The 15,025-nt window shown below is 33.4% G+C and overlaps 1 protein-coding gene across 1 annotated transcript in view; it reads right to left on the bottom strand.

The window, feature by feature from the left end:
- Positions 1-2,344: 2,344 nt before the first annotated feature.
- Positions 2,345-15,025, bottom strand: part of NUS1 (NUS1 dehydrodolichyl diphosphate synthase subunit) — a 44,546-nt gene continuing 31,865 nt past the window's right edge. Inside the window, exons 4-5 of the mRNA XM_074187447.1 lie at positions 9,938-10,037; positions 2,345-8,125 (exon numbers count right to left, since the gene is read on the bottom strand). Of these exons, the coding sequence (XP_074043548.1) occupies positions 8,035-8,125; positions 9,938-10,037 (191 nt within the window). The 3' untranslated portion in view covers positions 2,345-8,034. The remainder of the gene's footprint in view (positions 8,126-9,937; positions 10,038-15,025) is intronic.

Raw genomic sequence — 15,025 nt, 5'->3', positions numbered from 1 at the left:
TCTCATCAATAATAGATTAAAGGCGTAATAACATAAATCTAGAAGGGTATAAAAGTCTTCTAAATCTATAAAGAAATAGAAGGGTGAGGGGTCAGAATAAGTAGAATGGAGGAGAGAAAGGATAAGGGAGGGATTCTTAAAAGGTACAGATCAGAAAAATAGTGATTAAAAAGTAAATTAGACATATAAGGAAGTATGGGGTAAAAAGAGATGTGAGAAAGATAAAAGGGAAGAAAGAATAGAGGGGAATAAACAACTAGTAATTATAACTTTAAATATAAATGGGATGGACTCACTGATAAAATGGACATGGAAAGCTGTATGGATTAAAAATGTGAATCCAACAACATGCTATTTATAAGAAACACATTTAAAAACACACAGTTAAAATAAAGGACTGGAGTAGAGTTTATTATGTTCCATCTGACATTTTTTTAAAAAGCAGAGATAGCAATTATCATATCAGACAATGTAAAAGGTAAAATAGATTTAATGAAAAGAGATAAACAGAGAAACTTCATTTTGATAAAAGGTACCATAGAAAATGAAGCAATATCAATACTAAATCTGGTTGCACCAAATGCTATCGCATTTAAATTGCTGAAGAAAAAGTTAAAGAAAATACAGGTGGAAGTAGAAAGTAATACTATAAAATGAACAACTTTAACATTCTCCTCAGAAATAGGTAAATCTAACCAAAAATAGTAAAAAAAAAGTTAAGGTGAATAGAATCTCAGATAAGCTAGAAATGATAGATATCTAGAAAACAAATTGGGAATAAAAAGAATACATAGTTTTCTCAATATTACATAGTACCTTTACAAAAACTGATGATATATCAGGACATAAAAAACTATATGCTTAAATGCAAATCACAATGCAATAAAAATCATATTAAATACAGGCCCTTGAAAACACAAATTAAAATTAATAACTGGAGACTAAACAACTTAAACTTAAAGATTAAGTGGGCTAAAAATAAATAATAATTTCATTAAAGAGAATAATAATGATACAGCATATCAAAACCTATGGCATACAGTAATCAGAAGAAAATTTATATCTCTAAATGCTTATATCAATAAAATTAAGAAAAAGCAAACCAGTGAATTAGTTACGCAATTAAAAAAACTAGAACAAATAAAAAAATCTCCAACTAAATACCACATTGGAATCCGAAAAATTAAAGTGAGATTAATAAAACTGAGTGTTATGAAAACAATTGAATAAATAAACTGGTTTTATGAAAAAAATCCATAAAAATGATGAACCATTGGTTAATATTATTTTTAAAAGAGAAAACCAAATCACTAGTTTTAAAAAGGATGAATATACCACCAATGAAGATGAAATCAAAGCAATTATAGTTATTTTGCCCAATTATATGCCAACAAATTTAAGTGATATGGGAAAGATATTTACACTAGTGTAAACTGTCTACATTAACAGAAGAGGAAATAAAATGTCTAAATAAACCTGTTTAGAAAAAGAAATTAAGTAAACCATAACAGCTTCCTGGGGGGGGGGGGGGGAGTATTAGTACTAGTTAAATTTATAAATAAATTCTATCAAACATTCCAACTATTTCCAGCCTTGGATTTGGAATAATGGGCAAAAAAAAGTAATCCTATAAAACTTCTCTTATGAAACAAATAGGGTACTAATACCTAAATCAGGAAAAGAACAGAAATAAAATTATAGATCAATTTCATTAATGACTATGGATGCAAAAATCCTAAAAAAGTGCTAGGAGACTACAATATATTACAAAGATTAATATATTCTGATTAAATAGGATGTATAACAAATGTAGGAATGGTTTAACATAAGGAAAACTACTAACATAATTGATCATATCAATAATAAAAGTAACAAAAATCATATTATAATCAATAAATTCAGAAAGAGCTTTGATAAAAATACCAGTCTTTTCCTATCAAAAAACTTGAAAAGCATAAGTGGATTTTTCCTTAAAATGATAAAGAAGCCTTACGTAAAATCAACCATCAGCAAGGTAGACAGTATAAAATACCTGGTAGTACACTTTCCAAGACAAATCCAGGAAAATTACATGAACTTAATTATAAAACACTTTTTAGATGAAGTCAGATTTAAGTAATTGAAAGATTTTTCATTGGTAGGCAGAGCCAAAATAATAAAATGATAATTTTACTTAAACTAATCATCTCAAGTAAATTACCAAAAATTTATTTTACTGAACTATAAAAGAAAATAACAAAATTCATTTGGAAGATCCAAAGTTCAATAATTTCAAAAGAATTAATGAAAAAACATAAAGGAAGATTTAGTATCAAATCTTAAACTATAAGGCTGTAATTATCAAAAGTTGAATGGTTGTCCAACTTAACCTACTCATGAGGAAATGTGATACAGTCTAACAAGACACTGAGCTTGATGTTACAGGACCTAAGTTCAAATCCTTGCTGTCACTATCACGTTCTCTGGTTTTTTAAACCATCTGTAATACCCTCTTCTATACACACTTCAGCTTGTCTATATATTTACTAAATTACTGAGCCTAGAACTGAAACCAGTATTTCATATGTGCTTTCATCAAGACATGATAGAGTAGAGCAATCCCCTCCCTGGTTCTGGATACCCTGCTTCTACTGATATAGCCCAGGATAGCAATGACTATCTTCCCCTTATTCCTAGTGTCATACTATTGATTCATAATGAACTTACAGTTAACTAAAATCCCTTCTCCTCAGGAAATGTCCAGGTTTAATGCATTTGTGAAGTTGATTTGTTGAACACAAGCAAAATATTTTATATTTGTCCCTTTTATTTTTTGACATTTTAATAGTATTTTACATTTCTCAAAATTTTAGCACTCATTTTTATAAAATTTTGAGTTCCAAGTTTTGCTCCCTCCCCTCCTCTCTTCCTAAAATGGTAGGCAATTTAATATTGGTAATGGATATGCTTTCATGAAAACGTATTTCCATACTAGTGACAGTTGTGAAAGAAACAGCTGAAAAGGAAAAAAAAAACAAAAAAAAGAATAAAGTGGAAAAATGTTTAAATCTGTTTTCATATGCCTTCAGTTCTTTGGGGTCAGATAGCATTTTTCATCTTAAGTCCTTTGAAATTGTTTTGGATCACTATTTTGCTAAGAATACCTAAGTCATTCATGGTTGATAATCATTGAATATTACTATTACTGTTTACAACGTTCTCCAATTCAGGTCTTTCTGATTCCAGGTCCAAAACTCCAACTACATACAGCACTCCTACTAACCACTCTATGTCCTGGTTTTAAATCCTCCTGGCTCTAACAATGACCAATTTTCAAGTCAGTTGACCTTTAAGAGCCTCAGTTTCCTCATCTGTAAGAAGGTAACCTTTTTATTCAAGTCACTCTCCATATCTTCCTCAATGTCAACACCTGCTTTACTGTTTTTTTCTCCAGTATTCCCCACCACAAATCTTGGTGATCATCAGCATCCACCCTGATGTGAATACTAGGGGCAGCTAAGTGGTGCAGTTGATACAGCAACTGGCTGTGGGGTCAGGAGGACCTGAGTTCAAATGTGACTTCAGACACTTAATAATTACCTAGGTGTGACCTTAGGCAAGTCACTTAACCCTACTGCCTCACAAAAACCAAACAAAAAGAAAAACAAAAGGGAATGTTAGGGGCAGCTAGGTGGCCTTGGAGTCAGGAGTACCTGAGTTCAAATCCAGCCTCAGACACTTAATAATTACCTAGCTGTGTGGCCTTGGGCAAGCCACTTAACCCCATTGCCTTGCAAAAACTAAAAAAAAAAAAAAAAAAAAAAAAAGAATGCTAAAAATTGCCTACATATAATCGAGGGAAAAAATAAAACACTATTAAAATACCCTAAGTTAACATTACAAACAAGATATCTCCATTATCTTTTTTAAAAAAAGTCTTTAAAAAAACTAGATTAAAGTTGGGAGCTTGCTTTAACATCTTGTAAAACATTATGGACACCTATTGGAAAAAGAACACTCACTACTTTGCAAGATACAAATGAAAATATACAAAAATTATTTCAAATTCTCTAATGCGTGATTTTTGATAATTCACTATAACTTAAACTTTCCCTCAGTATTGCCTTCCAAAAGAACATGTGAAGTCTTCAGTGTACACCAGCGCTGCCAAACTCAAAGAGAACCAGAAGTCACTAGACCCTTTGTAGGAATCCTTGTAGGATTCACATTCACTTGGTTTTAAAAAACCTAACATTACCAAGGCTTTGTTATATTTTTATTTTTTGTTAAGTATTTTTTAAATACATTTTAATCTGGTTCAGGCTGCACTGTTCTCAACCATGTGGCCCACAGGTTGAATATTTATTACTCCTATAAATACTCCTTTGGGGTTGGGGTTTTTTTTTTTGGCAATGGGGTTAAGTGGTTTGCCCAAGGCCACAAAGCTAGGTAATTAAGTGTCTGAGGCCAGATTTGAACTCCTGAATTTGAACTCCTGACTCCAGGGCTGGTACCCTATCCACTGCGCCACCTAGCAGCCCCAATATTTATTACTTCTAGCGTATACTCCAACAATGTGTTATAACTTGATTTGACTCTTATTTAAAGATCCATACTGAACTTCTAAATCAGTATTTGTTACCATATGCATTTAATTAAGCTGCATGAAAGTTTTCTGTAATTTGTATCTATCTCCCCAGATGATGTGAATTTACAATCTAACACTGAAAGTTTGGTCTTGCTAAAGTTAAATATGGAAGACAGAGAATAAACATTTACTAATTGACCATTATGTGCCACACACCATGCTCACTGATACAAAGGCCCATTTTCAAGGAGCCTCATAATCTAATGGGGGTCAAAACTCGCCCAATGGAAGTTTATTGTGATAAAAGTTATGAGTATTTTTAGTTCTAACTCATAATGACACTGATGTTTGGTCACATCCATCATTGATCCAGGGCTCAGAAGATGCCTTACCAAACTTCTACATAAAGAGAACTGATTAGAGCTGGCCTTTGAACAAGGAAGCACTGTCTGGTGAATCCTGCCTCAGATAACTAGTGGGGTGACCCTCTGCAGTTACTCAACGTCTACCAGTTTGCTTCGTTTTAAAATGCAAATAATAGCACCTACCTCACAGGGTTGTTTTAAGTCTCAAAAGAGATAATACAAAGTGTTTTGTAAACCTTAAAGCATCATATAAATGTTAGCCATTAATATTCTAGCTTCTATTTAGTAGAATAAAAGTAGTGTTCACATAATACTGTAGCCCATGGAAAGATTATATTCTTTTATTGGTTTCTTTTTGTCATACAGGTTCAGGTTCAACTTTCAATAATAAAATTCAATAAATTTGATTCCTTAATCATAAAAACTTGCTTTACACATTATTTACATTTTTCCAAAGTCTACAGCCATACAGAATAACACAAGGACTTAATTGGCGCTACACATGGTACCATCACATAGAATGGGAAGGGCTAACTGAAGGACATACATTCAAAGATCACGTTGTAGATATGCACAGTGTATTTGGCACTGTTCGTAAAATTAATGTCTGTCTCTCAAAGACAGGAATTCTTAAGTTTAGTCACAATATGCAGTGATTTGCTATCAGAACCCAAAACAGCTCCCCAATTTCATAACGTGGTATTGAGAAATCTTGAGTAAATTGGAGAACATAACCAGAACTCAACTGATTCAAATGCCAGCTTCCTGCTGTGCTCAAGTTATTGCTAGCTATGAGTAATTTAATTTGGACATTTTACCACTGCAGGAATTGTTTAAAAAAATAATTTTAAATACCTTTAATTGCCTAGAAAGATAATTAAATAACACTTTTCTTCAAATTGTTTCCTTTTGGGAGCAAAGAATACATAGCATTCTAATTTTGGAGGGAATAATAACTAGTAATTAAAAGTCAATACTGGAAAAGAAAAAAATTATACTAGTGGTCCAGTTCAGCTCATGTGTATAAGATTTCAGATGTTCATATTTAAACTCAGAGCTTCCATCTCTTTAGTCCTTCCCTCAAGGAACGTATCAACTCAGGTCACAGCTTAATCCTTTATTATAGATGCAAGACAAACAGTTCTTAAGAAATGCAAGTAGAAGAAAATAGAGCAGGCTTGTAACTTTCACCAATTTAAAATAAATTTTAATGCTCTATTGAACATAATATGTTTGACTATTACTGTATTCAACTTAATATTCAAAGCACTGTTATATTAATTCCCTTCACCATGGTACGTTCCCTGAAGTTTTTTTCCTTTGAAATCAAATATAACACTTGCAGCTTGTCTCCCAAGTTAAGAGGAATTTTACAATCTATAATGAAAGCAAACAAATTTCAGCAGAATCTGGAACACATCAATGGAATATTAATCTATAGTTCATCAGCAAAGGATAGGTAAGAGGTATTCTGTAACTTCAATCAAGACAAAACCTTCAGCAGTAAATAAATATTTAAAAAACCCAGAGTGTTTCAATATATAAATAACATGAAGTGCAAAGTAATATCACTTGACCAAATTTCAATTTTTTAATGGATTTTATTTCAAGTGTAGTTTCAAAATCATATGTGGGGATTTCATTACCCATTGCTGAAATACATTTAATCTTCATAGCTTCAGAACTTGATGGATAATTACAGACCATGCTCTCTGAATCCAGTCTTCAACTATTACTTTACAGGCTTCTGAAACCTAAATTTTAAATAATAACCCCATTCCAAATGCCCAATTCCAATGCAAATATTGTACACTTGTAGATAGGTTCTCTCCAAAACTAACATAGCAAATCCAAATAGTGACTTAAGCCTAATTTAAAAGGACTGAGAGAGGAGGCAATTATTAAATGCCTAAAAAATGGATATTCATAGATTGAAAAATAAAATGGAACCAGTGCTATTTTTTCTGATCAAAAAAACTAAATCCAATCTTTCTGTAGACTTCGGTTATATTTAACTCCCTGCAGAGGCTTCAATCCTTAAAAAAAAAAATTAAAAATTCCAATTAATGCCATATAAAAATTCTGTTTATAGCTCCATTCAAAGGAACTTAAATATGCTACTCCAAGGAGGGAAGAGTTCTGAAAATGTTGGATCACTTCTGGAGGAGATAACCAGCTGCCTTTGTTAACTTCCCTCACTTGCTAATCATAAATGGACAGTTAGACACTTTTGGTCTAATATAAACACTGGTTGCTACTTAAAAACAAATTGCCCCCAAAACATGAAGAGGCCAAAACTGCTATCTCTAGTCCCAGGGAACTTACTATCCCTTCATTTCTGGACAGCCACTTTCTTTTGGAAAACATTTTGGGAAATTTTCAATCTTTCATTTCCAAAGTAGCAAAATATTTTGTCCCTGACCTTCACAATCCATATCATAAACAAGCACACTAGGTCAAGGGCTCTAAAGTGACCCAGTCAGTTCATGATGCAGTAAGGGACAGGAATGGACGGACATCTGATGACAGGTGAAATTCCCTCTTTTCTCCAAAGGTGCATGCTTATAACATGTGAGCAACACGCCAAATTGTTAGGCTGGAGAGTTCTCAAACTTAGAATGCTTCCACTTAATACAATCAAGACATTATTTTTAAAACTTAAAATTTTGGTCACTAGAAAAAAACCCACCAAACCCTGCCTCTCCCCTCCCTTCCTCAAAGTCCCCAAACAATAACCAAATCGCTTCAATCATCCCTCTTCTGCCCTCCCCACAAAAATAGGGAAGAGATTGAGGATGAAGCCTTTGAGAAGCCTACATTTCAGACTTGGATAATGTTATTTTCTCAAAGCTGCAGGTCCATATAGTTCCTTCTCCAATACTTCCTATTTATAAACTTACTTTCATACTCACAATCGCATGCACACACACACATACACGCACACACTCGCTCTCAAGTAAGACACTTTTTTGAGTTTGTTGATAAATTATGAGGAGGATTGTGAACTGGGTGTATACAGAATTGATCACAGGTGCTTGTAAACATCAGAATCCCTTGGGTCCTTTCCTCCAAAAGCTTGAATTCAAGCAGTGCAATCAATGATCACTTTCCCAAACGCTGCTCACAGGCTGCATACCGACGGAGGGCAGAGAAAAAGTCCTCATAACTGATGTTTAGGTGTGAAGGCAAAGAGCTGGGAAGAAAATACAGAAAATAATAGCTAAAGGCTGAGGGATGAGTGTTTAATAGGAAAAAAAGACAAAATAAATTGTTTTAATATTATATTTATAGAAGGTGGCAAGAGATCTCTTGAGAAATAAAAGTAATGTAAAAAGCAAAATGGTTTGTTTGGGGTTTTTTTGTTGGGTTTTTTTTTTAGATTTTTGCAGGGCAAGTGGGATTAAGTGGCTTGCCCAAGGCCACACAGCTAGGTAATTATTAAGTGTCTAAGTTCAGATTTGAACTCAGGTACTCAGGTACTCCTGACTTCAGGGCCGGTGCTCTATCCACTGTACCACCTAGCCACCCCCCCAATAAATGGTTTTTAAAGAAAACTCTGATTCTGTACTGGAAGACTGTAAATTTCTTGTTACATATATCCTTCTCCATAAAATGAGAAAAGCAAAGTCTCTTCTTCATGGTCTATTTCAACTAGAGGTTCCCCAAGAACATACTTCTTGTTTAAGGTTAGATATAAAAGGTTCCATATTTGTAATCTAAGAATAATATGGTTTGCATAGCAATCAGTGCAGGTCTCAGTCATGGTCCTATCAGCAGCACTATTTTCTTATGGTGGAATCCTGAAGTAGGATGGTGAGTAACTGATAAATGGAATGTACTTTACATTAAAGCTTTTCTTTTGAAATTTCCTTGAGAGTATTATAGAAATTCCTCATTATGTCTTACTCCAACTTCAACACAGAATAGAAGTGATTAGGTTTTCAAAGGTTATACATGTAGATTATAAGGTCTAGAAGTCATGCCAAGATCTACAGGCCTAGGGATCACTAATGGCCAAAAACCAACTTCATTAATTTTGGAGTGGCTCATTCCCTGCTTCGTCACCATAAGGTGATAAAATTTTTAGTTAAAGAAAAAATTGAGGGCAGCTAGGTGGCACAGTGGATAGAGCACCGGCCCTGGAGTCAGGAGTACCTGAGTTCAAATCCAGCCTCAGACACTTAATAATTACCTAACTGTGTGGCCTTGGGCCAGTCACTTAACCCCATTGCCTTGCAAAAAAAAAACAAAAAAACCTTAAACAAAAAATTGTCCAAGCTCTATTCTTAAACATTATGTCCAAAACTGAACTGACCATCTTTTCCTGCAAACTTAGCACTACCCTCAATTTTCCATGTTGTTAATAGTTTCCTCTATTACATTTTTTTCTTTCCTGTCCTTCATCCCCTATATAGAATCATTACCATCCTTATTGAGATTTCTAGGATTCACTTCCCCACCCCAATCTCTTTTTCCATTGCTTCAATCAAGTCCTCATCCTCCTCTCACCTCAGATTACCACAAAGCCCCTTTAATTTTTCATCATAAACTTGTCCCACCCTAAACCATTCTTTACAGCTCCCTACTCCAAATTTTCCTAAAATACTTTTTCATCGTATTATTCCCTGGTCCAACTAACTTGGTTCTCAAGGTCTTCAAGAATCTAGCTACAACATTATCTTTTATGCTGAACCTATGACAATTCTGACTATAAAATAGACTTCCCTCTACAATGCAGGCTGGCACCTTTATGGTATTAGAAATTCAATGACTTAAAATCTAGGTCTTCAGGGCTCTGAAGCCAGATCACTATCCTCTATGTCACATTGTTACTTACTGGGGTTTTTTTTTCCTTATGTGCTTCTTCTGTTAAGTCTATAATTACTTAAGAGCAAGAACTCTTACACTTTGTTATATCCCACTGTACCTAGATGTGGCTAGTAGGTACTTTATAAGTATATTTACTATTTTAAACTCAAATAAATACATCACTTTAATTACTTACATAATCTCAGTCAATCTAATGTGCCAGGGAAGATATCCTAATGTGCTGTCCACAGGACCAAACTTCAGTACTAAGTCAGGATCAGGGAAACTGTTCAAACCTTGGAAATAAAGAAATGCACATAAAATGAATATGAGTTATTTGCTCTAAGCATACAAAATGATCTCAAAAATGCTTAATTAGAAGAATTTTTCAAATATCTTTATTTAGATCATTTAAAACTTTTCTGTTCAGGGAAAATGGGAACAAGAATGAATCAAGTGAAGAAATACACTTTAACATGTAACTTCTGTCTCAATAGAGGGAATGAATATCATCTGAAACATTCTGCTTGATGAGCTGAATTATACTGACCACTGAAACCACAACTACAAAAATGTCTAAAAGGCTAAAAGGTAGTCCAATGGGGTCAACTGGCAAAAGTGAAATGTGAAGAAAGTATGCTTGTTGATTTTAGTGAACAGAAAAGTATAAAAGGTCTTGTTATCAAAAAGTGAGCAAAGTGCCCATTAATGAATGAACATACTTTTTTTTGTCTATGGGGTTAGACAGGGAATGCACATAATTGACTTCCCCCACTGACTCAGGGCAGCCTCTGTCCTTTCAGATCTAGTTTACAAAGCTTTGTCGACTCGAGGCAAGGTTGGCCTATAGATTCTGCCTATTCAAAGAATTCCTACCAGAACTTTAACCTGCAATGTCAAAATCTAAAAGTTTTTTCTTATGAATAAATGGTTTGAAAGCCTTAATCTTTCAAGACATTCAGTCTTAGTAATCCTTTTTTTAACTTTACTATAATTCTTCCCCTTTAAAACTATATTTTAATCTTTTGCTTATTATATTCACTTTGATAATTATTATTTTAAGAAAAAACTGAAACTTTAAAGATAATTCTAGCAAGATTAAAAAAAAGCTTCATTTCCTTCATCCTCTATCCAGCTTCCTTCCTCATCCAATCTTCTGACAAACTAATTTTGGTAGAGGAAAAGGTTTACCTTTTGAGCTGTTTAGCACAGTTTAAAATCTTAATTATTCCTAAACCTGATCTATACTGGAGTTTTCTTGAGGTGGCTGGGAATATGGGCAAATTAGCCTAATATTAATTTATTTATTTAACAAAAACTGAGTGTCTACTAAATTTAAGTCACTATGCTAGGTATTCAGTCTATCAGAGACCCTTCTGTCATCCCTAGGAAAAGTATTTATTTAATCAAGTCTCAGATGATACCCTTTCAATCTTTCTGATGAAAGGACTACTGGCCAGAAACAAATCAGGATGACTAGAGATGATCCTGATGTGAGGCAATCAGGGTCAAGTGATTTGTCTAAGGTCACACAGCTAGTAAGAGTTCAGTGTCTGAGGATGGATTTGAACTCCTAACTCCAAGGCCAGTGCTCTATCCACTGTGCCACCTAGCTGCCCCTAACTATGTAGTTTATCACAACAACAATTACTGTTTAAGTTAGCAATTCCTACACAATTAACTCAAATTTTCTTTTAGCTAATAACCCCGCTTTTTAGTTAGACTCTCACCCTAGTACACTCACTTTAGCCCAGAATATATTAAGTCTTCTTTAGGTGAGTTTGGTTGATTAATCACAGTCTCTCCCCAAGAAAGTGTGAACTAGTACATAATATTTGGAAATGAACTATGTTACATTTTAATGGAGATGAATTAGGTATACTAAACCCCTGTGGTAAAATTCATTACCTGTGAAATCAACTAATCCACAAAGGAAGATAACTGAGTCTTCTTCTGATCCTGAGGGTTTTTTGGAATATAATTCTCACTAACCAGAAATTCTTTTCTGAAATGTGGCAGGACAGGGAAGCAAACACAGAGATCCCCTGACCCTTTAACTTTTTGGGGTAGGATTGATATCAGTTCTCTAGAGAAGACCTCACATTTTTAAGAAACAAATTCCCCAGTGTCTAAGGTTTCAGCTTCCTTTCTCATCCAGTCTTTTCTCAAATCAATTTTGGTGGAAGAAAAAGCAGTCTAGCCTGAACCATCTAGTCTGTATATAACAAAATCTTGCTCTTCCTAATGTTTAATCCATGTTTGGCAGAAAAAAAGGTGGAAATTAACCTAATATTCATTCATTCAACAAAAACTGAGTTATTTACAGTATACAAGACACTAAGAGATTGAGGAAGATATAAAGATTAGTCCCTGTCCTGAAAGAAAGGAATTACCTTTGAAACTGACCATTGTTTACAACCAAATAAATGTCTTTTAACATACACATACACACACATACACACAAACACACACAATTAACAGATAGTGAATTCTTTTTATTGATGACAGCAATTTTCCAAACTTTGTACTTTTCATGAACCAAGGAAATAATTTCAGATGATTTGAATATTAGAACAATGGCTCTACCAAATTTATCCATAATAAACCTAAAATGAGAAGACTGAATTACTAAGCGATATTTCTCAGGGAATATCTACCTAAATCGAAGAGAAAAAACAATCCATTTATCATCACCAAAATTACTAATTACTAATTATTTAACAAATGGCCCTTTACTGTTTATGTGCATTTTTGAGCTAGAAATTTTAGGCCAGGTTAAAAATGATCAGTTCCTCCTTATGCCTACTAATCAACAGGCCCAATACTACTGAGAGTTGGACTCTCTCTATATAAAAACTAAAAGTAATAAATGGAATGAATGTTTGACAATTCAATAAATAACTTTCTAAAGTTTAGCAAATGTGTTGCACTTTGTTCACACAATCTTCACCTACAGAACAGCAAGTGGGAATGTTGAAACTAAACTAGTCTAGTTAGACCTGAAACTGTATGTTAGTACTGACCATCCTACCTCTTTGGTTTGAGAATGACTACTAGAAAGAAAAAGTTATAGCAACAACACTTCAAAGGATCAAAGATTAAGTCACATTAAAAATTTTTAAACCAAAAACAAAGTTTAAAAACAAAATTTTAAGATTATAAATGGATTCAACATAAAGCTCTAGATTCAGTCTTCAGGAATGAAAATAAAAGATAGATTTGTTGCCTTTCACCTCCTTATGTAAGGATGATTAAAAAAAACATGCTTTTCTAGCCTTGACTTATTTCATTCAACAAAAGCTCTATGATGATCTCAGCACATTCTGTATGTTGTGTATGTTGTAGAGGGGTTTCCAGTATAGATATGGTTTGTATCAAAGGGATTCTGAAGTCTTCTCCAGTTCTGACACTTTAAACTCCAGTGTTTGACCTTAGGAGGATCCAATAATTCCACCTTCTCTAAAATATCTAAGCAATCACCTAATTCTAGACAAGCTACCTAGAGAAGATCTGTCATTGACAACACTCAGATCATTGCTAAGTCAATCCTTAAGACACTATATTGGTCTAACTAATGCCTTAACTAATTTCCTTAACACCCCTGAGATTGACTCAAAATGGTGTCTGCTCATTTTTCACAAGAAACTCTCTTCTCTCCCAAGTTAAGGACCTTTTAACTAACTATTCAAAATCCTATGCCAGTTCTCTCCAAGAGGTTACAGGATCATACTTCTCAATCTACAACACTGTAGGTGAAATAAGCAGCTTTTATACACTATTTTCCCATTACTGATTACCACTATCCCATTTTAATTAATCAAAAAGAGAGAAAATAGTGTAAGACTTTTCAACATTCATTGATCATCAGCTTTTAAATCCTTAGAATGGAAGAAACTGTACAACCTCTGTATAAATCTAATATTATATATAATATATATATATCTATATACACACACACAAAACCTCCATCTAAAATGATAAAAATTAAAGAGAGCAGAATAGTGTTGACATGAAAGTGATTTTAAAATATCTAAATTTAGCTACCCAAGACTCTTTTTTAAAATAGTATTTTAATTTTTCCCCAATTATAATAATTTTTAGCATTCATTTTTACAAGATTTTGAATTCCAAATTTTTCTCCCTCCCTCACTATTCCCCTCTTCCAAAACTGGTAGGTAATATGATACAGGTTATGTGTATCATGTAAAACATAATTGCATAAGTCACAGCTGTGAAAGAAGAAACAGACCAAAAGAAAATAAAGTGAAAATAAAAAGTCTCAATCTACATTCAGAGTCCATCAGTTCTTTATCTAGATATGTATAGCATTTTCCATCATGTATACTTTATATATCTTTGATCATTATATTGCTGAGTCAATCATAACTGATCATCACAAAATGTTGCTATTACAATGTATGATATATTCCTGGTTCACTGTGCACCATTAGTTCATGTAAGTCTTTCCAGGTTTTTTAAACCTGGAATCTGCCTGATCATCATTTCTTTTTATACCACAACCTGTTCAACTATTCCACAAAATAGGGGCATCCCCTCAATTTCCAATATTTTTCCACCATGAAAAAGGGCTGCTATAAATATTTTACATTCTTTACCCTTTTTTATAATCTCTGGGATTCAGATCTAGCAGTAACATTACTAAATCAAAGGGTCTCCAGTGTGGCTGCCCTTTGATCAAAGTTCCAAATTACTCTTCAGAATGGTTTAGTTCACAACTCCACTTTTTCCACACATCTTCTCCACTGTCACATTAGCCAATCTGATACTTGTTATCTTAATTTGCATTTCTCTAATCAAAAGTGATTTAGAGTTCTTTTTTTTTATGTCTATAGAAAGCTTTGATTTCTTCATCTGAAAACTGTTATCAACTGGGAACATAGTTTGTATTTTTATAAATGACTCAATTCTCTTATCTATTTGAGAAATGTGACCTTTATCAGTCACTTGTTATAAAGATTGCTTCCAAACTGTTTTCCTTCTCATCTTCATTGCACCGGTTTCTGGGCAAAAACTTTTTTAACTTAATAAATCAAAATTATCTATTTTACATTCTGTAATGCTCTTTATCTTGTTTGGTCAAGAACCTTTAAATTCTCCTTTAAGAATTTGGAGGCTATACCACTCAGTGCATATATGTTTAATATTGATATTTCATTGTCTAGGGGTTTTTAGCAAGATGTAGTTTCCTTCCTTATTTAGACCTATTTTTCCTTTTGCTTTATCTGAGATCAGGATTTTTACCCCTGCTTTTTTTTTTTAAACT

The sequence above is a fragment of the Macrotis lagotis genome, chromosome 5 (assembly GCF_037893015.1).
Source record: "Macrotis lagotis isolate mMagLag1 chromosome 5, bilby.v1.9.chrom.fasta, whole genome shotgun sequence".
NCBI classification, from domain to species: domain Eukaryota; kingdom Metazoa; phylum Chordata; class Mammalia; order Peramelemorphia; family Peramelidae; genus Macrotis; species Macrotis lagotis.
Note: the sequence above shows the minus strand (reverse complement) of the source record. Positions and strands in the feature narration are given on the sequence as shown.